The sequence below is a fragment of the Trachypithecus francoisi genome, unplaced genomic scaffold, assembly GCF_009764315.1.
Source record: "Trachypithecus francoisi isolate TF-2019V2 unplaced genomic scaffold, Tfra_2.0 Lachesis_group12, whole genome shotgun sequence".
Taxonomy (NCBI): domain Eukaryota; kingdom Metazoa; phylum Chordata; class Mammalia; order Primates; family Cercopithecidae; genus Trachypithecus; species Trachypithecus francoisi.
In genome coordinates, this window is record NW_022681457.1 from 62,227,709 (window position 1) to 62,252,294 (window position 24,586).

The following is a 24,586-nucleotide window of genomic DNA, read 5'->3' on the forward strand; positions in this document are numbered from 1 at the left end:
GCAACCCTCCAATTCTCTGATTATCAGACACCAACTGGGTATCCAACAATTCAATTTCAATTCAGACCCCAGCTCCTGGGGTAAGCACATACCCCACAGAGTAGTGGCTTGGTGCCACAAAGCTGCCCCCATTTTAGGGACCAGTCACACATCCTGGCGGGGGGGAAACCTGTGCTTCTGACTGATGAGCTGTCAATCAAGGGTTCCCACTGCCACCTCCTCAGGTTTGGTAATTCACCAGAACGTCTCCCAGAACATAGGAAAGCACCTGAAATACCAGTACTGGTTTATGTTACTCAATTTGGGAACAGTCAATTGGAAGATGTACACAGCGCAAGTTATGGTGGGAGAGGGGCAGGGCTTCCATGCTCTCTCCGGGCACCTCAACATGTTCACCAACCCAGAGGATCCCTGAACCTCATCGTTTAGGGTTAATTTTATTTTTATTTTGGGGACAGGGTCTTGTTTTGTCACCCAGGCTGGAGTGCAGTGGTGTAATCACGGCTCACTGCAGCCTCGCCCTCCAGGGCTCAAGTGATCCTCTCACCTCAGCCTCTCAAGTAACTGGGACTACAGGCATGTGCCACCACACCCAGCTAATTTTTATATTTTTTCACCATGTTGCCCAGTCTGGTCTCAAACTCCTGGGCTCAAACAATCCACCCGCCTCAGCCTTCCAAAGTGCTGGGATTACAGGCATGAGCCACCACGCCCAGCCTTATTTTGTCTTTTGTAGAGATGGTGTCTTGCTATGTTGCCCAGGCTGGCCTCCACTCCTGGGCTCCTGGACTTGAGTGATCCTCCCTCACCCTCCTGAGTAGCTGGAACTACAGATAGGCACCACTGTGCCCGGCTAATGCAGGTCTTTTTTGTTTTTTGTTTTGAGACAGAGTCTCGCTCTCTCCCACAGGCTGGAATACAGGCGCACGATCTCAGCTCACTGCAACCTCCACCTCCCAAGTTCAAGTGATTCTCCTGCCTCAGGCTCCCAAGTAGCTGGGATTACAGGCGCCCATCACCATGCCCGACTAATTTTTGTATTTTTAGTAGAGATGGGGTTTCGCCATGTTGGCCAGGCTGGTCTTGAACTCCTGACCTCAGGTGATCCACCCACCTTGGCTGCCCAAAGTGCTGATTACAGGCGTGAGCCACCGTGCCCAGCCTAATGCAGGGTTTTTAATGGAGGCTTCATTAAGGATAGATGATTAAATCATTGGCCACTGGTGACTGAGCTGGATCTCCAGCCTCTCTCCCCTCTCCAGAGGTCACATAGGGAGGAGCTGAAAGTTCCAGCCCTCTCACCATGGTTTGGGCTTTCTAGGGATCAGCATCCACTCTAAAGCCTCCCACCAAGAGTGATCTCATTAGCATACAAAAGATACTTTATCACTCAGGAGCTCGGTGCCAGGAACACAGGAACAAGATAAAGACCAAATATTTATCTTTTATTATGCCACAGCAACGCAATGAATTGATGTCATTACACACCACAGGTCACAATCTGCAGCTGTGCTACAAAGAGCTTATTGAGAAAATGACTGATTGTGTAGCTGATAATGTTCACAAGGATTGGGGTGGCGGGAATCCTCCCATCCCTCAGTATCAGAAATGGGTTCACTTCTTCTTACAAATGGGTTTCCTTTTGGCTAATGAATATAAAATGTGTTCCAAATATATTCCCTTCCTCCTATTACCTGCCAGGAAGCTCAGAGACAAACCATGACTCACATTTCACAAAGTATATAGGACTTTGTGGCATGCACTAGCCTTACCTCCAGCTAAATCTCTCCTTTATTCTTCTCTTGCCTTCATATCTTCATTCACTCCTGATTTAAATCTTACATGTTGTATGAATGTGTTAAGGTACTTCAAATCCACTTTGAGGGAAGATAAACAATTATAACTCCTAGAGGACGAGCCTTCTTTCTCTCGGTATTTTTTTCCTGGAACGTGGCATAGCCCTTTCCATATCATGGGGGCGCTGAACAAATTTCAGTTCATGGAAGAACAAATGACAGAGTGAAGATTACTCCTTCTGGGCAGCGAGGGAGCTGATTGGTTCTCAGCAACAGAGTAGGTTCAACTTAAATATAAAAACTAAGGCGGGACACAGAGGTTCATACCTGTAATCCCAGCACTCTGGGAGGCCAAGGTAGACAGATTACCTGAAGTCAGGAATTCAAGATCAGCCCGGCCAACATGGTGAAACCCTGTCTCTACTAAAAATACAAAAATTAGCTGGGCATGGTGGCGCATGCCTGCACTCTCAGTTACTCGGGAGGCTGAGGCAGGAGAATCACTTGAACCTGGGAAGCGGAGGTTGCAGTTAGCAGAGATCATGCCACTGCACTCCAGCCTGAGCAACAGAGGGAGGCTCCATTTCAAAAAAATAAAAAGTAAAATAGGCCAGGCACAGTGGCTCACGCCTGTAATACTAGCACTTTGGGAGGCCAAGGTGGGCAAGTCACCTGAGGTCAGGAGTTGGAGACCAGCCTGACCAACATGGAGAAATCCCGTCTCTACTGAAAATACAAAATTAGCCGGGCGTGGTGGCCGGCACTTGTAATCCCAGCTACTCAGGAGGCTGAGGCAGGAGAATCACTTGAACCCAGGAGGCACAGCTTGCAGTGAGCCGATATTGTGCCATTGCACTCCAGCCTGGGCAACAAGAGGGAAACTCCATCTCAAAAAAGAAAAAATTAACTAAAATAAAAATAAAAATAAATAAAAACTGAGACCCTAAGAATCCCACCAAAATCCCTGGAGAGCTTCCACATAATGCCAACTCTTTATTTTTCCACCTTTATATATAAATTTGCCATGTCTCCTCCATCCCAGCTTGGCAAAACAGTTTTTTTTTTGTTGTTGTTTTTAATATATTTTTAATAGAGTCAGGGGTCTCAACATATGCCCAGGCTGGTCTCAAACTGCTAAGACAAAGCAATCCTCTTGCCTCATCCTCCCAAGTGCTAGGATTATAGGTGTGAGCCATCACACCTGGCCTGGCAACAATTTTTGATTTAAGATTTGCCATGGCCGGGCGCGGTGGCTCAAGCCTGTAATCCAGCACTCTGGGAGGCCAAGGTAGACAGATTACCTGAAGTCAGGAATTCAAGATCAGCCCGGCCAACATGGTGAAACCCTGTCTCTACTAAAAATACAAAAATTAGCTGGGCATGGTGGCGCATGCCTGCACTCTCAGTTACTCGGGAGGCTGAGGCAGGAGAATCACTTGAACCTGGGAAGCGGAGGTTGCAGTTAGCAGAGATCATGCCACTGCACTCCAGCCTGAGCAACAGAGGGAGGCTCCATTTCAAAAAAATAAAAAGTAAAATAGGCCAGGCACAGTGGCTCACGCCTGTAATACTAGCACTTTGGGAGGCCAAGGTGGGCAAGTCACCTGAGGTCAGGAGTTGGAGACCAGCCTGACCAACATGGAGAAATCCCGTCTCTACTGAAAATACAAAATTAGCCGGGCGTGGTGGCCGGCACTTGTAATCCAGCTACTCAGGAGGCTGAGGCAGGAGAATCACTTGAACCCAGGAGGCACAGCTTGCAGTGAGCCGATATTGTGCCATTGCACTCCAGCCTGGGCAACAAGAGGGAAACTCCATCTCAAAAAAGAAAAAATTAACTAAAATAAAAATAAAAATAATAAAAACTGAGACCCTAAGAATCCCACCAAAATCCCTGGAGAGCTTCCACATAATGCCAACTCTTTATTTTTCCACCTTTATATATAAATTTGCCATGTCTCCTCCATCCCAGCTTGGCAAAACAGTTTTTTTTTTGTTGTTGTTTTTAATATATTTTTCAATAGAGTCAGGGGTCTCAACATATGCCCAGGCTGGTCTCAAACTGCTAAGACAAAGCAATCCTCTTGCCTCATCCTCCCAAAGTGCTAGGATTATAGGTGTGAGCCATCACACCTGGCCTGGCAACAATTTTTGATTTAAGATTTGCCATGGCCGGGCGCGGTGGCTCAAGCCTGTAATCCCAGCACTTTGGGAGGCCGAGACGGGCGGATCACAAGGTCAGGAGATCGAGACCATCCTGGCTAACATGGTGAAACCCCGTCTCTACTAAAAATACAAAAAACTAGCCGGGCGAGGTGGCAGGCGCCTGTAGTCCCAGCTACTCGGGAGGCTGAGGCAGGAGAATGGCGTGAACCCGGGAGGCGGAGCTTGCAGTGAGCTGAGATCCGGCCACTGCACTCCAGCCTGGGCGACAGAGCGAGACTCTGTCTCAAAAAAAAAAAAAAAAAAAAAAAAAGATTTGCCACAAGGCCGAGAATGGTGGCTCACGCCTGTAACCCCAACGCTTTGGGAGGCCGAGGTGGGCAGATCACGAGGTCAGGAGATCAAGACCATCCGGCTAACATAGTGAAACCCTGTCTCTACTAAAAATACAAAAAAATTAGCCGGGCTGGTGGCGGCGCCTGTAGTCCCAGCTACACAGGAGGCTGAAGCAGGAAATGGCATGAACCTCAGAGGCGGAGCCTGCAGTGAGCAGAGATCGCACCACTGCACTCCAGCCTGGGCGACAGAGTGAGACTCCATCTCAAAAAAAAAAAAAAAATACAAAACTTAGGTGGGCATGGTGGCACGCGCCTGTAGTCCCAGCTTCTCAGGAGGCTGAGGCAGGACAATCGCTTGAACCTGGGAGGCAGAGGTTGTAGTGAGCCAAGATTATCACACCACTGCACTCCAGCTTGGGCAATAGAGCTAGACTCCATCTCAAAAAAAAAAAAGATTTGCAAGAAAGTCAGGTGAAGTGGGTCATGTCTATGATCCTAGTGTTTTGAGAGACTGAGGCAGGAGGATTGCTTGAGGCTAGGAGTTCAAGATCAGCCAAAGCAACACAGTGAGACCTTGTCTCTAAAACAAATACATTTTTAAATTTTAGTTTAGTTTTTATTTTTGAGATGGAGTCTTGCTCTGTCACCCAGGCTGGAGTGCAGTGGTACAATCTTGGCTTACTGCAACCTCCACCTCCAGGTTCAAGCAATTCTCCTGCCTCAGGCTCCCAAGTAGCTGGGGTTGCAGGTGTGCGCCACCACACCCAGCTAATATTTTGTATTTTTAGTACAGATGGGCTTTCACCCTGTCGGCCAGGCTGGTCTTGAACTCCTGACCTCAAGTAATCCACCCGCCTCTACTTCCCAAAGTGCTGGGATTACAGGCGTGAGCCACCAAAACCCAGCCAATTTTTGTATTTTTAGTAGAGACAGGGTTTCACCATGTTGCCCAGGCTGGGTTTGAACTCCTGGCCTCAGGTGATTCTTGAGGATCGGCCTCCCAAAGTGCTGGGATTACAGGCTTGAGCCACCACACCTGGCCTAAAAAAAAAGGTTTAGATACAAAACAAATCAATGAGTTGCCCTTAAGATGTAGAACTCTTTATGTTGCTCACTGTGAAAACTGTTGGCAGCCAGGTGGGATCTCAGGGTTGGTTTCTGTAATGCTGACCTTTGGTGCAACCATGATTCAGAAATCAACCCTGGAGTCTGAGCTTCGTTGCTAGCACAGGTGTATGTCAGAGGTGTTCGAAGCACAGTGACTCCGTTTTGAGTGAGGGCTGGAAAATGAGGCTGAGACTTGTTGGGCTGCATTCTCAGAAAATTAGCCATTCCTAGCCTCTAGATGTTTACAGCAAAGGGAACAAATTAATAATGTTTACTAAAACAGACCCAGACCTGGGAGTGTCCAGATATCCCATGGAGAACAAAGGCATTCCTCAATTTTGCTTTAAAGATAGTAATATCGGGCCGGAGCGGTAGCTCACACCTATAATCCTGAGGCGGGTGGATCACAAGATCAGGAGATCAAGACCATCCTGGCTAACATGGTGAAAACCTGTCTCTACCAACAATACAAAAAAATTAGCCGGGCGTGGTGGTGGGCACCTGTAGTCCCAGCTACTTGGGAAGCTGAGGCAGAAGAATGATGTGAACCCGGGAGGCGGAGCTTGCAGGGAGCCGAGATTGTGCCACTGCACTCCAGCCTGGGCGACAGAGCTAGAATCCACCTCAAAAAAAAAAAAAAAAAAAAGATAATAATATTGATTCTTGCAAAATATAATAATTAAGAAAATTAATTCTTTTTTTTGAGACAGAGTCTTGCTCTGTTGCCCAGGCTGGAGTGCAGTGGCACAATCTTAGGAGTCTGAGGCAGGAGGATTACTTGAGGCCAGGAGTTCAAGACCAACCTAGGCAATATAGGGAGACCTCCATCTCTACAGAAAATCTGAAAATGAAAATTAGTTGGGAATGGTGGTATACGCCTATAGTCCCAGTTGCTCAGGAGGCTAAGGCAGGAGGATCACTTGAGCCCAGGAGTCTGAGGCTGCAGTGGGCTAGGACTGCACTGCTACACTCCAGTGTGGGCAACAGAGCAAGACCTTCTCTCAAAAAATAAATAGGCACGGTGGCTCACACCTGTAATCGCAGCACTCTGGGAGGCCTAGGCAGGAGGATTGCTTGAGTCCTGGAGTTTGAGACCAGCCTGAGCATCATAGGGAGACCCAGTCTCCACAAAAAATTTTTAAAATTGGCTAAATGCCAGTCAGGTGTGGTGGCTCATGTCTGTAATCCCAGCACTTTGGGAGGCCGAGGTGGGTGGATCACTTGAGGTCAGAAGTTTGAGAACAGCCTGGACAACATGGTGAACCCCCTCTCTATTAAAAATACAAAAATTAGCCGGGCAGTGGTGCATGCCTGTAATCCCAGCTACTAGGGAGGCTGAGGCAGGAAAATCGCTTGAACCCGGGAGGCAACAGAGCGAGACTCCATCTCAGAAAAAAAAAAAAAATTAGCCTAGTGTGGTGGTACACACCTGTGGAGGCTGCAGCAGGAGGATAGCTTGAGCCCAGAAGGCTGAGGCTGCGGTGAGCTGTGATCATACCACTGAACTCCAGGTTGGACAACAGAGCAAGACCCCACCTCAAAATGAATAAATATAAAAATTTTATTTATTTATTTATTTATTGAGACAGAGTCTCCCTCTGTCACCCAGGCTAAAGTGCAGTGGCATGATCTCGGCTCACTGCAACCTCCGTCCCCCTGGTTCAAGCGATTCTCCTGCCTCAGCCTCCCAAGTAGCTGGGATTACAGGTGCACACCACCACGCCCAGCTCATTTTCTTTTCTTTTTGTTAAGAGACAAGGTCTCACTCTGTCACTCAGGCTGGAGTGCAACGGGGCAATCTCGGCTCACTGCAGCCTGGAACTTCTGGGCTCAGGGGATTCTCCAGCCTCAGCCTCCCGAGTAGCTGGGATTACAGATGTGTACCACCACACGTGGCTAATTTTTGTATTGTTAGTAGAGACAAGGTTTAACCATGTTGGCCAGGCCGGCCTCAAACTCCTGATCTCAAACGATTTGCCCGCTTCAGCCTCCCAAAGTGCTGTGATTACAGACTTGAGCCACTGCGCCTAAAAAGTTTTTTTTTAATAATACATATGTATTTTGCATTCTGTCCCCATTTGTTTTAGTGTAATTTTTTTTTCTCCCAAGTCTTTTCATGAAACTGTCCTTCCAGGAATAAGCACCACATTGACACAGTGACTTGCCACAGCTTCAGCAACCTTATTAGAGCAGCTTAGCCTTAGTCCATCTGATCCCAAATCCTGCTCTGCCAGGGCTTTGGGAGGCTGGAGTGAGGACTGTCCCATCCCCTGCTGAGGTGGCTGCCAGACCGGCAGGACATATGCTCCCAGCCTCTGGATGGAGGAAGGCGGGCCTTGGAGTTGGTATCAGCCCTAAAGGCTATGGAGGGCCTGCAAACCCCACCACAGACACACACCAGTCCTCCCACAACTGACAGTATGAGCTGTCATTAACCTCAAGTCACTCTCATGACAGTCAAGGCCATTCCACGTCACTCCTGACCCAGAATTTCATCACCCTCGTCAAGGAGTCACAAACTAAAATGAAGACCTGAGGGACTTGTTCACCTGGCTCTCAGGGTGTTACTCCTCCCTCTCTGAAACGAGTCCCCAAAACTTAAAAATTCAACCATCGGCCAGGCACAGTGGGTCATGCCTGTAATCCAAGCACTTTGGGAGGCTGAGGCAGGCAGATCACTTGAGATCAGGAGTTTGAGGTCAGCCTGGCCAACACAGCAAAACCTCATCTCTACTAAAAATACACAAATTAGCCGAGCATGATGGTGCGTGCTTGCAGTCCCAGCTACTTAGGAGGCTAAGGCAGGAGAATCACATGAACCCGGGAGGCGGAGATTACAGTGAGCTGAGATCGCGCCACTGCACTCCAGCCTGGGTGACAGAGCAAGACTCTGTCTCAAAAAGAAAAAAAAAAAAAAATTCAACAATCAGATTAAAACATATATATATATTCCTAACTTCTCCCAGAAAAAAAAAATTAGAAGATACAGCAACTCTGGCCCTACCCTCCATGAGGCAAACTGCAGTTTTGCCTTCACCACAGTCCCCACCATTCCCTATTGTCTCACAGCACAGAATCCAGTCCCATTCACTCATTTCAAGCCCACCTGAACCCTGTAAACCTTGGAGCAGGTCACTTCTGATCTAGCCCAAAAACTCTCAGCACAACAGAGGAACCTGAAGCCCAGACAGGTTAAATGACTTGCTTTGTTCAAAGAACTAGTTAACTAAAACTAGTTAAAACTAGGCAACCTGTTTTTTCTTTCTTTCTTTCTTTTGGATGGAGACTCGCTCTGTTGCCAGGCTGGAGTGCAGTGGTGCAATCTCGGCTCACTGCAACCTCCACCTCCCAGGTTCAAACGATTCTCCTGCCTCTAGCCTCCCAAGTAGCTGGGATTACGGGCACGTGCCACCACACCCGGTTAATTTTTTTATTTTTAGTAGAGACGGGGGTTTCACCATGTTGGCCAGGATGGTCTCGATCTCTTGACCTTGTGATCCGCCTGCCTCGGCCTCCCAAAATGCTGGGATTACAGATGTGAGCCACCACGCCTGGCCCTGCTTTAAATTTCACAAAGACTGCCTCAATTTCACATAAACTTCGTCACGTTTCTACCCTAGCTTTCCTCAAGGGAAGGAAGCTGGAAGAAGACAGAATATTGTCTCTGATTGGCCTAAATGAAAAAGTACGGCCAGGCATGGTGGCTCACGCCTGTACTTCCAGCACTTTGGGAGGCCGAGGCAGGTGGATCACCTGAGGTCAGGAGTTCAAGACCAGGCTGGTCAACACCGTGAAACCCTGTCTTACTGAAAACACAAAATCTAGCCAGGCATGGTGGCACATGCCTATAATCCCAGCTACTCAGGAGGCTGAGGCATAAGAATCGCTTGAACCCAGGAGGTGGAGGTTGCACAGTGAGCTGGTATCTCGACACTGCACTCCATCCTGGGAGACAGAATGAGACTCTGTCTCAAAAACACAAAAAAACAAACAAAACCTGAAAAAAAGTGCATTTGAAATATTTGATGGCTTCCTAACACAACTCCAGGAAGCTCATGGACTCCGGCTCGAATGGATCAGAGAAGGGAAGACTTTGAAGGATCACAAAATCTGTTTTTTCAAGTGCCTGCCTGGCTACAATACCCTCCGACAGCCCTCAGGTAAGGACTCGGCAACCCCGTTTCCATTCCTGCATTTCTGGGGACATTTCCAAACATCCCCCACCCCATTCCAACAGTTCTACCTTCCTTTAGGTTCTACCTTCCTTTAGGTGCTGCGGTAGGACACCTGGGAACCAGCAGACAAACAGAAGCAAAGCAGAGCCTAACTTACAACTGAAACCACCCACGGCCTGCGGGGACAGCCACGTAATGGGTCGCCCAGGGATACGGAGGGGCCAGAGCAGAGCTTGGCAAAATGCCCTATTTGTTTTCGGGAAACTGTTGGTGCTTGTTGAGTCACATTAATAAATACCTTCAGGGTTTCCTCTGACAACATTCTCCAGCAAGAGGCACTTTGAACCTTTAGGCCACTGTGAGAATCATTAACAACCCCCACCCCTACCCCTGCCAACCAAACCACTGCCAGTTTAACAATGAGCTTGGGCCAGGCTCGGGCCTCAGAAAGAGTGACTGCTAGTGTCGTTAAAAGAGAATAAGGCATACAAAATTGCCCTAGTTCCTGCCTGAGAAACTCCCAAGTTCCCTGCTCACAGGGGCCTCTCCGACCACCCTTTGTCTCTAAGGTTGGTCACCCTGGGCCAACCTCTATGACATTCAGAGTTCATTATTCCCTAGAAAACATCCCTTCCCTAGGTGATCTGATTTGTTTACTTACCTATAAAGGTGTCCTCCCATCCCCCAACAAGAGAAATCACAAAAGCAGGGCCTCGCCTGATCTTCATGCACCTCAACTGTGCCTGCCACTTAACAGGTGGTTCAGTAGCCAGGCACAGGGGCTCACTACTGAAATCCCAGCACTTTGAGAAGCCGAGGCAGGAGGATCACTTGAGGCCAAGAGTTTGAGACCAGCCTGGGCAACATGGTGAAACCCTGTCTCTACTAAAAATTTAAAAAATTCAATTAGCCAGGTGTGCTGGCATGTGCCTATAGTCTCAGCTATTTGGGAGGCTGAGGCAGGAGAATCACTTGAACCTGGGAGGCAGAGATCGCAGTGAGCCAAGATTGCACCACTGCACTCCAGCCTGGGCAACAAGAGTGAAACTCCGTCTCAAAAAAAAAAAAAAAAAGAAGAAGAAGGTGCTCAATGAATCCATGAATAGATAAATCAATTGTTGTCCACTCCTAGGAAAGTCACACAGCATCCAGGCTACCCATCTGCCCCCTCAGTCACAGAGCAGGCCTGTCCAAGGGTCAACCAGAACCCTAGGCCACAAAACACACCACAGCCTTCCCAGCACATGGCAGGGAGTCCCAAAATCAGGGGGCCTCTCCCACGTTACACAGATGACATGAGTTCCTCTCTGCTACGGGAGCGGACAATTCCCATGTCCAGACTTGTCTTGGGAAGGGGACACGGCTTGACTTTTTAAAAGCCAAAATGCTACAGTATTTTTCCCAGACTCCTCCAGTAACAACCTCCTTTGCACTCAGTTGCAAAAGGAGCTGGAGAAGACGTTCCCAGACAAACTTCCCACCCAGGACCTCAAGTCCTCAGGTATTTCGTGAGTAACAAAAGCAACACAGGCCAGGCACAGTGGTTCATGTTTGTAATCCCAGCACTCTGGGAGACCAAGGCAAGAGGACTACTTGAGGACAGTAGTCCGAGAACAATCTTGACAACATAGCAAGTCCCTGTATCTACAAATAATTTTTTAAAAATCAGTCGGGCATTGGCTGGGCACAGTGGCTCATGCCTGTAATCCCAGCACTTTGGGAGGCCGAGCCAAGTGGATCACAAGGTCAGGAGTTCGAGACCAGCCTGGCCAAGACGGTGAAACCCCGTCTCTACTAAAAATACAAAAATGAGCCAGGCACAGTAGCGGGCACCTGTAATCCCAGCTACTCAGGAGGCTGAGGCAGGAGAATCGCTTGAACCTGGGAGGCAGAGGTTGCAGTGAGCCGAGATCCCGCCACTGCACTCTAGCCTGGGTGACAGAGCAAGACTTCGTCTCAAAAATAAAAATAAAAATTAGTCGGGCATGGTGGTGTATGCCTGTGGGCCCAGCTACTCAGGAGGCTGTGTTAGGAGGACTGCTTGAGCCCAGGAGGTTGGGGCTACAGTGAGCTGTGATTGCACCACTGCACTCCAGCATGGGCAATAAGCAAGACCCGTCTCAAAACAAAACTAAACCAAGCCCAACACAGGAGCAGCACTGCTTTCCCTGATGGAGTGGGTGGTTCAGGAGGGTTGCTTATATAACTCTTCTGGACCTCTGAAGTATTTCACAGTAATAAATAAAAATAACTCATGCACTTGGTAGAAGAACATTCAAACACTGACAGGAATAAAATGAAAACTGAGTCACCTCTACCCCTATCCCCAGTCTTGCCCCAAAGAACTGACTGCTAACAGCTTCTACCTTGGTCCTTTTGTGCATATACAAAAGCATATGTACAACATTCCTTTTTTTCTTTTGAGACAGAGTCTTGCTCTGTCGCCCAGGCTGGAGTACAGTGGCACAATCTTGACTCACTGCAATCTCCGCCTTGCAGGTTCAAGCAATTATCATGCCTCAGCCTCCCAAGTAGTGAGGATTATAGGCACACGCCACTACACCCAGCTAATTTTTGTATTTTTAGTAGAGATGGTGTTTTGCCGCATTGGCCAGGCTGGTCTCAATCCTTGGCCTCAAAGGATCCACGTGCCTCGGCTTCCTAAAGTTCTGGGATTACAGGCGTGAGCCACCATGCCTGTATATGTACAACATCCATTAAACATACACACACACTCAGGGTGTGCTGCCCTGAACTCTTCTTTTCCCCTCTTAACATCTCAGAGGTCTTTCCTAAGGAGTAAACACAGACCCATTCAGAAATGAACTGCCCCCAAGGTCATGATCAGAGCCCCTCCTCCTGCTTGACTGAGTGCTCAGGGGAATAGTCCACGTGGAAGAGGTGATCACGCCATTCACTCAAGTCTGTGACCAGCGGCTGGGAGCCTCAGAGCCTTGTGGCTCTTTTGCAAACATTCTGTTTTTCCAAACAACCTCTACAGGAAGGCTCCAGGTTCCCCCAAGGCCTCCAACGACAAAGCTAACCCACTGGGAATACCCATGATCAATATCCTAGCAGACATTTTGGCACCCTCACCCCTGGAATCCCTGAAAGTCCCAGGAAGCTCCAAGGGACTTGCAGTTTCAAGCAGGCAGGCTGAAAACCCATCTCTGCTGGGTTTTCAGGTTCTAGGTCCCCAAAGGCACTCCACGTCTCTTCCTGAGGCCCCAGGAGGCATCTGTTTCACTCACCTGGGCAGCAGGTGTGGTGCCCACCTCGACTACACATTATAAAAGGTGGCATGAAGCCCAGGCGTGGTGGCTCATGCATGTAATCCCAACACTTTGGGAGGCCGAGGCAGGTGGATCACCTGAGGTCAGGAGTTCGAGACCAGCCTGACCAACATGGAGAAACCTCATCTCTACTAAAAATACACAGTTAGCTGGGCGTAGTGGCACATGCCTGTAATCCCAGCTACTCAGGAGGCTGAGGCAGGAGAATTGCTTGAACCCGGGAGGCAGAGGTAGCTGTGTGAGCCAAGATCGCACCAATGCACTCCAGCCTGGGCAACAAGAGCGAAACTCCATCTGAAGAGAGAAAAAAAAAAATGTGGCATGGGGCCAGGCACGGTGGCTCACGCCTGTAATTCCAGTACTTTGGGAGGTGGAAGCAAATGGATCACTTGAGGCCAGGCTGGCCAACATAGCAAAACATCATCTCTCCTAAAAAGACAAAAAATTAGCCAGGCATGGTGATGCACACCTGTGGTCCCAGCTACTCGGGAGGCTGAGGCAGGAGAATCGCTTGAACCCAGGACGCACAGGTTGCAGTGAGCCGAGATCGTGCCACTGCACTCCAGCCTGGGTGAAAGAGCAAGACTGTCTCCAAACAAACAAAAAAAAGGAAGGTAGCACGGGGGTAACGAGTCACCAGTAGAACTCGGAAGGAAAAAGAAACTCTGCACTCTTTGTAAACAGAAGGCAGCTGGCACTTTGTCTTTTGCTGCATTTCGTTGCCTGGAGAGGGTTTATAGAGGTCTAGACACAGATAAGGCTTCCCCGAGTTCTCTGCTGGATAAGTAACTGTTTTACCACCACAGCATACTAATGAGTGCCCTAGAGCACGGGGGTGTACTGAGCCCTCTCATTAATAAGGTGGACACTGGCAATAGAAATGTCCCCTCTCCCTCCTTTCTGCTTTTCTTTCCTTTATATATTCAATAAACATTTACCAAGCAGATTCTGCACCAGGCATAGTGTCAGGCAGTGGAGAAAATAGGCAATTCCCAGAGAAAGCCAGAAAACAAACCTCAAGACAAAAAGTGGGCTTCCCATCAAGATGGCTGACTGAATTGAAGCCAAACGCCACACCATCTGCATCTATCTCCCACCCACCCAACTCCCACACACACAAACAGGCAGGGTAAAATACCTGTTTTGAACATAATCAAGTTCTAGGCAAGAAAGAGACAGTTCCAGATGCCAGAAATGAGGAGGAAACCCAAAGCTGAAACCAAGAGCCTGGCCTGGGAGTTTAGGGAACAGATGGCTAGGACTCAGGAGAGGCAGGGAAGCCAGAAGACACCTACTTCAGAAGGTTTTCCGCTCCAGTCCTCATCCGCACAGCTTTCAGGATCTGCTGATTCAAAGCAGCTCTTTGGTTCTGCAATTTACTCCGGCCGGTTTGTGCAAGGGGATTACAGCCCTGAGGAAAAATAAGAGATGCCCCTTCAGAGGTCGGCCACTCTAAAAATGATGACAGGGTTTAATATAATGGAAAACGTTTAACTTCAAAAATAATCTTTTCTGAAAACAAAGCATCTATGTAGAAAATATTGAAAAGTATAAAGAAAAGTCGCTCATAACACAATTGCAAAACAGCCACTGTGAATTGATCTTTCCTTCTCATCTATTTTATTTATTTAATTTATTTTAGAGACAAGGTCTCAGCTAGGCACGTGGTTCACGCCTGTAATCCCAGAACTTTGGAAGGCCAAGGCGGGTGGATCACCTGAAGTCAGCAGTTCGAGACCAGCCTGGCCAACATGGTGAAACCCTGTTTCTACTAAAAATACAAAAAATTAGCCAGGTGTGGTGGTGGGCGCCTGTAATCCCAGCTACTCAGGAGGCTGAGGCATGAGAATCGCTTGAACCTCGGTGGTGAAGGCTGCGGTGAGCTGAGATTGCACCACTGCAGTCCAGCCTCAGCAACCAAAGTGAGACACTGTCTCAAAAATTAATTAATTAATTAATTAAAGACATATCTCTGGGGCAGGGTTATAAGATCAAACCTCTTTAGGGCTACCCATGGACCAGCCCAATCATCATTCAGGACAGAAAGGCACACACACCCTTGTGACTGCTTTCCCCCTCACTGTTACTGAGTATCTACAATTTTTTTTTTTTTTTTTGAGACGGAGTCCCACTCTGCCACCTAGGATGCAGTGCAGTGGTGCAATCTTGGCTCACTGCAATCTCCAACTCCTGGGTTCAAGTGATTTTCATGCCTCAGCTTCCCAAGTAGCTGGGACTACAAGTGCATGTCACCATGTCCAGGCAATTTTTCTATTTTTAGTAGACACAGGGTTTTGCCATGTTGCCCAGTGATCCACCTGCCTCAGCCTCCCAAAGGGCTGGATGGCAGGCGTGAGCCACTGCGCCTGACCTACTTTTTGTTTAATAACAGCTTTATGGAGATATAATCCACATACCATACATTTTCCCCTTTTAAAATAAACAATTTATTGTTTTTAGTATATTCAGGAGTTACAGAACCATCAACGCTATCTGATTTTTTTTTTCTTTTATTTTTTGAGATGGTGTCTTGCTCTGTCACCCAGGCTGCAGTGCAGTGGCACGATCTCAGCTCACTGCAACCTCTGCCTCCCAGGTTCAAGTGATTCTCCTGCCTCAGCCTCCCAAGTAGCTGGGATTACAGGTGCCCACCACCACACCCAGCTAATTTTTGTATTTTTTGTAGAGATGGGGTTTCGCCATGTTGGCCAGGCTGGTCCTGAACTCCTGACCTCAAGTGATCCGCCTACCTCAGCCTCCCAAAGTGCTGGGATTACAGGCATGAGCCACCACACCTACCAACCACTATCTGATTTTAGAACATTTTCATCACCCTAAAAAGAAAGCAAGTAGCCATTAGCATTACTCCCCATTTCCTTTTCCCCTTAACCCCACCCCTAGGCAACCCCAAATCTACTTTCTATCTTTACAGGTTTGCTTATTCAAGATTATTTCATATAAACGGAATCATAATATGTGGCCTTTGCATCTGGCTTCTTTCACTTGCCATGATGTTCTCAAGGTTTAACCAGGTTGTACAATGTATCAGAACTTCGTCTCTTTTTGTCTCCAAATAAGATTTCATTATATAGATACACCACACTTGTGTACTTTATCCATTCATCATACAATGGGCATGGAGAGTGTTTTCACTTTTTGACTATTACGAATAAGGCTGTTTATGTGTGTACAAGGTTTTATATGGACACACGCTTTTGTTTCTCTTAATGTAGAAATAAAAGTTCTAGATCAGAGCAAGACTCCGCCTCAAAAAAAAAAAAAAAAAAAATTTTACAATCCAACTAACAGCATGAGAGTTCCAATCCATCTACATCTCGCCAATACAGGTGCTGGTCTGTCTTTTTTATTACAGCTATCTTATGTCTGTGCTGTCTCGCACTGTGGTTTCGAATTGTGTCTCCCTGACAGTTAATGGTGTTGAATATCTTTTCATGAACTTATTGGCCAACTGTATATCTTCTTCAAAGAAATATCAATTCAGATCCTTTGCACATTTTTTGTTTGTTTGTTTTGAAACAGGGTCTCAGTCTGTCACTCAGACTGGACTGCTGCAGTGGTGTGATCTCGGCTCACTGCAACCTTCACCTCCTGGGTTCAAGTGATTCTCCTGCCTCAGCCTCCTGAGCAGCTGGGACTCCAGGTGCATGCCACCACGTCCGGCTAATTGTTGTATTTTTTGGTAGAGACGGGGTTTCACCATTTTTTGCCAGGCTGGTCTTGAACTCCTGATCTCAATTGATCTGCTTACCTTGGCCTCCCAAAGTGCTGGTCTTACAGGCTTGAGCCACCACGCCCGGACCTCCTTTGCCCAGTTTTAAACTGGGTTGTCTTTTTATCGGTCTAGTTGAAAGTTATGATTTTTAATCTCTGCCAAGTTGACATGCAAAAATAGCTCATTCTTTTAATGTGTATGTTTATTACAATAGTGAATGTAAAGGTTTTTCCATATAATCTTAACACTTTAATTTCTTTTTCAACAAATTGTCTGTCTGTGTTCTCTGACCATTGTGCCCTGGGGTATTTGGATTACAACGTTTCATGCTAAAAGTTTAAGATCGGAATAAAAGCTGCATTTTAACTTAATGGTATTCCTCCCACCCTAGACAGGTAGAAGCCCCAGGATCTGAGTTAGGACCACATTCCTCTTTGACGCTTATCTCTAGGCCCTGCCCACTGCGGTTACTCCCTAGGAGCGGTGTGGCAGGCAGTATTATGTGGTGAAGAGACTGCCCTTTCTCTCTTGATGAGTCACATCTCAGGCCTGCACACACCTGGCCTCCCTGACCTCTGCCCAAGCCACACCCATGGCCTGGACCCCAGGGAGGGAGATGTGAGTTATCTATAGCGGAAACCTCCCCAGGAATCCCAGTATTCTCCTTCCAGAAAGATTTCTCATTCTTGGCCAGAATGGTCATGGCAGCTCACGCCTGTAATCCCAAGCACTTTGAGAGGCTGAGGCCAGAGGATCACTGGAGGCCAGGAGTTTCAGGCTGCGGTGCGCTACGACTGCGCCACTGCACTCCAGCCTGGATAACAGAGTGAGACTGTCTCTACAAAGAATAATAAAAATGTTAAAATAATAATAAAAATAAAAGACTTCTCATTCTCATTTCCCAGCAGGTCACCACCACCTGTCCCCGACATAGCCCCACAACCTGATTTTCCCTATCTTGCAAGGACGCATTCCCCCAATTTAAATTGCACAGATAGCCGGGCGCGGTGGCTCAAGCCTGTAATCCCAGCACTTTGGGAGGCCGAGACGGGCGGATCACGAGGTCAGGAGATCGAGACCATCCTGGCTAACACGGTGAAACCCCGTCTCTACTAAAAATACAAAAAACTAGCCGGGCGAGGTGGCGGGCTCCTGTAGTCGCAGCTACTCCGGAGGCTGAGGCAGGAGAATGGCGTAAAACCCGGGAGGCGGAGCTTGCAGTGAGCTGAGATCCAGCCACTGCACTCCAGCCCGGGCGAAAGAGCAAGACTCCATCTCAAAAATAAATAAATAAATAAATAAATAGCACAGATATTCAGAATCCGAGTTGGCTTCTGTTGTCGGGCTGGAGAGCAATGGTGTGATCTCAGCTCACGACAGCCTCGCCTCCTGGGTTCAAGTGATTATCTTCCCTCATCCTGCTGAGCAGCTGGAATTACAGGCACCCGCCACCACGCCCAGCTAGTTTTTCTATTTTTAGTAGAGACGAGGTTTCACCATGTTGGCCAGGCTGCTCTTGAACTCCTGACCTCAGGTGATCCACCCACCTCGGCTTCCCAAAGTGCTGGGATTACAGGCATGAGCCATGGCACCCAGCCCTGGAATGGATTTTAAAATTAATATCGTTTAAAGCATTAAATGGTTTCCAATTTTGTCTTTTTTCAGATTTAAAATTAAAATATCTTTGGCCGGGTGTGGTAGCTCACGCCTGTAATCCCAACACTTTGGGAGGCCAAGGTGGGCAGATCACCTAAGGCCAGGAGTTTGAGAACAGCCCGGTCAACACGGCGAAACCCCGTCTCTACTAAAAATACAAAAAACTTAGCCAGGCATGGTGGCACGCACCTGTAATCCCAGCTACTGGAGAGGCTGAGGTGGCAGAATTGCTTAAACCCGAGAGGCGGAGGTTGCAGTGAGCCAAGATCGTGCCACTGCACTGCACTCCAGCCTGGGCAACAGAGCAAGACTCTGTCTCAAAAAAAAAGAAAAGAAAACTTTAATGTTACACTATTATAATTTAATATTAAAGAACTAAAATAACTGTTCGTCTCTTTCCTTTCCACTTCCAAAAATGACGATGATTCAGTTTGACTCTGAATTACCTGGATCACCACTGCTGTGTTTCATCTTACAGGGAAGCTTGAATAATTCCTTTATGTACATTCCCAGAGCTCAGATAAGCAGCCATTCCAGACTACGGACAAGAACGTTTTTTCTGTTCGTATACTTTCCCCAACTTCTGCTGGCCTGGAATCACTACGCCCTAACCAGCCCACAGATATGTGGTCAAGTTTCTAGATAAGGCACAGGAACACTTAGGGTTAGATTTGACAGAGTAATTGGACCTGAAACCACATTACTTATTCCTGACAGGTAGGAATGTTGGGCCCTGCTGGGGAACACAAGAAACACACACAGGACTGTGTGCGGAAACTTCCCTGAGAGGTAGATCTGGACAAGACTGCCAGAAAGACTCCCTGGCATCACCAGAAACTATTAGCCATCTACTAGCCCCTGCCAGGGGCTGCTCTGTAGGGGACAAGATGGAGGGTCCACCATCCCCACCCATACATTCCTCACCCCACCCCCTATCTTGTCTAATAACGAGACCTTAGCCCTGAACAAACAGCTTCGAGAACAGCCTCTGCAACTCAGAGACAGGGATTGGTTCTCGACAGAACACAGAGCTGCTTTGAAACTGGAGAAGGTTTGTACCAGGGATGGGGGTGGGGGGTGGGGGGTGGGGAGGTGGGGTGCAGTTCCTCTCACACCTGTGGGGCCAACTGAGCTCTCCTGACCTCAGGGGCTGCTGTTGACAAGTTCTACAGTGAAGTGAGACTTTCTCCCCCACAGAGTCTATTCCCTTCCCACACTAAGGTTCAGACATTTCCATCAGTCCCAAAACTTGAAGAGTGGGCAGACAGTCAACGCCCAAGAAAAGCAAGTACTGCGTGAACCCCCATGTCATCACCAGCTTTACAGGCAACTCCTGGGGTGGACCACTTATGTGGACCCTGGTACAGCATCTCGCATCCCATGGTTCTGCAGCAAGGAGGTTATATGAGCAACTTGAGATCCTAGAGGCAGGCAGTAAAAGTCGGGGTGGGATTTAAGACCCTGTCCTTCCTGCTGCTCCAGGATGAACAGTGAGGCAGTGTGAGCCGTAGGAATGCATGCAACCCCCAGACACCCCTTCATGGGTGATGGCTGCCCACCATCACCCCACATCTTTTGGGAGAACAGTGACGCCAGCCCACTCTCCCACCTCATAGCTCATGATGGCCTGGCCAGGGGTAGGGGTGTGTGTAAATCCATGCTTCCCCAACATCCTTTCCAAGGGGAAGAACATCTGACTTCTGCCTGGCCAGCTGGAAAACCAAAGCCTGAAGACAAGGGTCAATCGAAACCCATGAGGAAGAGGTCCTCATTGGCCTTGAACCTGGGAGGCTGTGATACTGAGCAGGTGCAGCCGCCTTACCACCAGCAGAAGAGTGCCTCTCTAGGCATGGAACCAACCCCAGGTGGGCTGAGCTGAGAAACAGCTTTGGCGATGTCATCTGAGCCCTGGATCAAGCCAGGCCTGAAGACATCCCTCTGTACTTTTCATTTACAGCAACCAATTCATTCCCTTCTTTGCCTAAGCCATTTTTTGCATTGAGGTACAATTTACATACAATAAAATACACATATTTTAAGTACATAGTTCAATGAGTTTGAACAAACGTATAAACCTGTGTAACCATCACTCCTATCAAAATACAAAACAGAACATTTCCATTTCCATCATCCCCAGGCAACCAATACTCTGATTTCTATCACCACATATTTTTGTCTGCTTTTGAACTATGTAAATGTAATCAGATAGGATGTAGTCTCTTGTGTCTGGTTTATTTTGCTCAATACCATGTTTTGCGATTCACCCATGCTGTTTCATTTACCAGTAGTTTGTTCCTTTTTTTTTTTTTTTTTTTGAGACAGAGTTTCGCTCTTGTTGCCCAGGCTGGAGTGCAGTGGTGTGATCTCGGCTCACTGCAAACTCCACCTCCCAGGCTCAAGCGATTCTCCTGCCTCAGCCTCCCGAGTAGCTAGAATTGCAGGCGCCCACCACCATGCCCGGCTAATTTGTTTGTTCCTTTTTTATTGTGGGGTAGAATTCTATTGGAGAAACGTACTACAGTGTGTTTATCTGCCGAAGCTATTTTGGATTAAATTTTCTGGCACCTGCAACTAAAAAAGTACTAAACTCAAATAAGTTTACCCAGAGTGAAAACTCTTTTCTTTCCTTTGAAACAGAGTCTCACTCTGTCACCCAAGCTGGAGTGCAGTGGCATGATCTCAACTCACTGCAACCTCCGCCTCCTGGACTCAAGTGATTCTCCTGTCTTAGCCACCTGAGTAGCTGAGATTACATGTGCACGCCACCATGCCCGGCTAATTTTTGTATTTTTAGTAGAGACAGGGTTTCGCCATGTTAGCCAGGCTGGTCTCAAACTCCTGGACTTAAATGATCCGTCCTCTTCCTCCCAAAGTGCTGGGACTACAGGTGCGAGCCACCGCACCCGGCCTACAGTGAAAACTCTCTTTACGTGTCACTTACGTGCCTTAATGTACAGTCAGATTGTTCACCTGTAAGACGAGTATTTAAGAGCAGCATCTAGACAAAGCCTACAAGCAGGAAGATTGTACTTCCAAGAGTCATTTCTACAGTTCGTTACTAGAGAAGTTTCTCTGAACATGTACAGCAACCGTTTATATTAGTGTGGCACATACATACCTATCTGAAAGCTTCGAGTGCAGAAATGCAGACTCACCTCGCTTGTAACTACTGTTCTTGAGCTCATAAAATACCTAAATAATGTGGTGTAACAACTAAATGTGTACCCAGAGAAAAGCCTCAGAATGTTATCCTAGGTGAAATCTGTTCAGTGAACAGACAGATCACAGCTACAGTGACATTTCTGCTACTGTTACAAGTCTCTTACAAAGTGAGAAAGTGGCTGGCTAAAATCGGAAAGAGGCCCCACATGGCGGCTCGCTTGTATAATTACGGCATTTTGGGAGGCTGAGGTGGGCGGAGCACTAGAGGTCAGCAGTTTGAGACCAGACTGGCCAACGTGGTGCAACCCTGTCTCTAGCAAAAAATACAAAAATTAGCCAGGCGTGGTGGCATGTGCCTATAGTCCCAGCTACTCGGGAGGCAGAGGTTGCAGTGAGCCAAGAACTCGCCACTGCCCTCCAGCCTGGGTGACAGAGGGAAACCCTGTCTCAAAAAAAAGAAAAAAAAAAAATTAAAGTCAGAAAGAGAGCCCTTACCAAAAACTGACCATGCTGGCACCTTGATCTTGGATTTCTAGCCTCTAGAACGATGAAAAATAAATTTGTGTTAAGTTTAAAAAATAAATAAAACTGGAGGCAGGCACTTAATTAGGAAGAAAGGAAAGGGTGGTCAAGCTACTCCTGGAACAGGGCAGTTTTTCTTCCCCTCTGGGGGCCCCACTCCATTCTAGGCTGTGACTGGCGCCTGTTTTGCCTCCACCGTAAGCAACAGTATGGGCCCTTCTTCCGCACAGCCGAAGATAAAGCTCGCACATGCAGCGGTGTTTCCAGCAAATTCAGGGCAACGTGCAAGCTTGGGATCTGAAGGTTCAGGCGTAAAACTGAGTGAGAGATGACACAGTAGGGCTGGCCCAGCTCCCAGCTAGAGAGACCTTCCCACGGGATAGAGGAAGGCAGGTGTTTTTAGCTGCTTCTCCAGCAAAGATTATTTTCTCTGCCTTTCTCACTCCTTCCTGGTTACACAATCCCTCACTCAACCACCAAACTCTGGAACACAGAATTGCTTGTTTGTAAGTCAGCCAGAGCGACCAATGAGAAAACACAGAAAAGAGCATGCCTTACCCTGCAAGACACACATACATCTAATTTAACTTTTCACCACACTGGAGATTCAGGGCAGGCTGGGTGGAAAGAATCTAGCTTGTCCATGTCCACAAAAATAAAAACATGAATTCAGTACTTGTCAACAGCCCTCCTGCCCTTCCAGGATCTCTGCCAGGTGTCAGGGCTGGAGGTTGGGGCCCAGCTGCCTCCCCCAGGAATCCCAATCCATTCACAGGGGGGTGGAGGGGGGGCTCGATATGAATCAACACAGCCATGATATTTAGTTACAAGCTCCCTTCAGTCTGTTCCAGAAATCTCTATAAACCCCTACTGTGTGCTAATCAGTTATTTTTCAATATGCTGAATAACTTTTTTTAGATGAAGTCTTGCTCTGTCACCCAGGCTGGAGTGCAGTGGCGCAATCTCGGCTCACCGCAACTTCCACCTCCCGGGTTCAAGCGATTCTCCTGTTTCAGCCTCCTGAGTAGCTGGGATTACATGAATGTGCCAACATACCCGGCTAATTTTTGTATTTTTTTTTTTTTTAGTAGAGACAAGGTTTCACCGTGTTGGCCAGGCTGCTCTCGAACTCCTGGCCTAAAGTGAGCTGCCCACCTCAGCCTCCCAAAATGCTAGGATTATAGGCATGAGCCACCACACCCAGCCTTGAATAACTAGGTTTTACTGTGCCTCCCACATGAAATCATGAACATTTCCATGAATCAACTGTATTTCCAGATGGATGGTCTGCTCATTTAAACTGGTAGGACACGCTCACCAATAGTTTTAACAATTTTTTTTTTTTTTTTTTTTAGATAGAGTCTTGCTGTTGTACAGGCTGGAGTGCAGTGGCGCGATCTTGGCTCACTACAACCTCCGCCTCCTGGGTTCATGCGATTCTTCTGCCTCAGCCTCCTGAGTAGCTGGGATTACAGGCGTATGCCACCATGCCTGGCTAATTTCTATATTTTTAGTAGAGATGGGGTTTCACCATGTTGGTCAGGCTAGTCTTGAACTCCTGACCTTTTGATACGCCTGCCTTGGTCTCCCAAAGTGCTGGGATTACAGGCGTGAGCCATTGCACCCAGGTACTCAGCTATCTTTTGTATTTTTTAGTAGAGACGTGGTTTCACCATGTTTGCCAGGCTAGTCTTGAGTTCCTGACCTCAGGTGATCTGCCCACCTCAGCCTCACAAAGTGCTGGGATTACAGGTGTGAGCCACCGTGCCTGGTCTCTTATTTTTATTTTTGACATAGGATCTCACTCTGTTGCCCAGGCTGGAGTGCAGTGGCACGATCTCTGTTCACTGCAGCCTCAACATCCCGGGGCTCAGGCAATCCTCCCACCTCAGCCTCCCAAGAAGCTGGGACTACAGGTCCACACCATCGCACCTGGCTAATTTTATTGTATTTTTTGTAGAGACAGAGTTTTGTCAATGCAGCCCAGGCTGGTCTTGAACTCCTGAGCTCATGTGATCCACCACCCTGGCCTCCTAAAGTGCTGGGATTACAGATGTGAGCCACTGCATCTAGCCTTGTTTTGGACCATCTGCCCTTTTTTCTTTTTTTGACATAATCTTGCTCTGTTACCCAGCAGGCTGGAGTGCAGGGGCACAATCTTGGCTCACTGCAACCCCCACCTCCCAGGTTCGAGTGATTCTCCTGCCTCAGTCTCCTGAGTAGCTGGGATTACAGGCACACAGCACCATACCTGGCTAATTTTGCATTTTTAGTAGAAATGGGGTTTCACCATGTTGTCCAGGCTGGTCTCCAACTCCTGAACTCAAACGATCCTCCTGCCTCGGACTCCCAAAGTGCTGAGATTATAGGAATGAGCTACCGTGCTGGTCCCCTTTTCTCTTGTTACAATCAAATGGAAACCTGGCCATAGGGAATTCCGAGGGTCTGAATGGGCAGCCCCGAGGGACTTGCATCATTTACCGTGGTGTCTCCGTCCCTGGTGCTCCAAGTGGGGGACCTTGTCCTCACCTGGCACCCATTACTGCTGCTCTGCCAGACACCCAGCCTCTGGCTGATCAGTACCTGCAGTTCAACTGTGTCCAGTTCGACTGGCTACCACCAATGCAGCCTTTGTGTCACG

General features: G+C 47.9%; 1 protein-coding gene and 1 pseudogene across 2 annotated transcripts in view; one reads left to right on the top strand and one right to left on the bottom strand.

The window, feature by feature from the left end:
• RHPN2 (rhophilin Rho GTPase binding protein 2) overlaps positions 1–24,586 on the bottom strand; it is an 87,644-nt gene that overhangs the window by 54,378 nt on the left and 8,680 nt on the right. For both annotated transcript variants that reach the window (XM_033225616.1, XM_033225615.1), the window contains exon 2: positions 14,168–14,283. In XM_033225616.1, coding sequence (XP_033081507.1) covers positions 14,168–14,283 — 116 coding nt within the window. The remainder of the gene's footprint in view (positions 1–14,167; positions 14,284–24,586) is intronic.
• Positions 21,282–21,387, top strand: LOC117094123 (annotated as a pseudogene).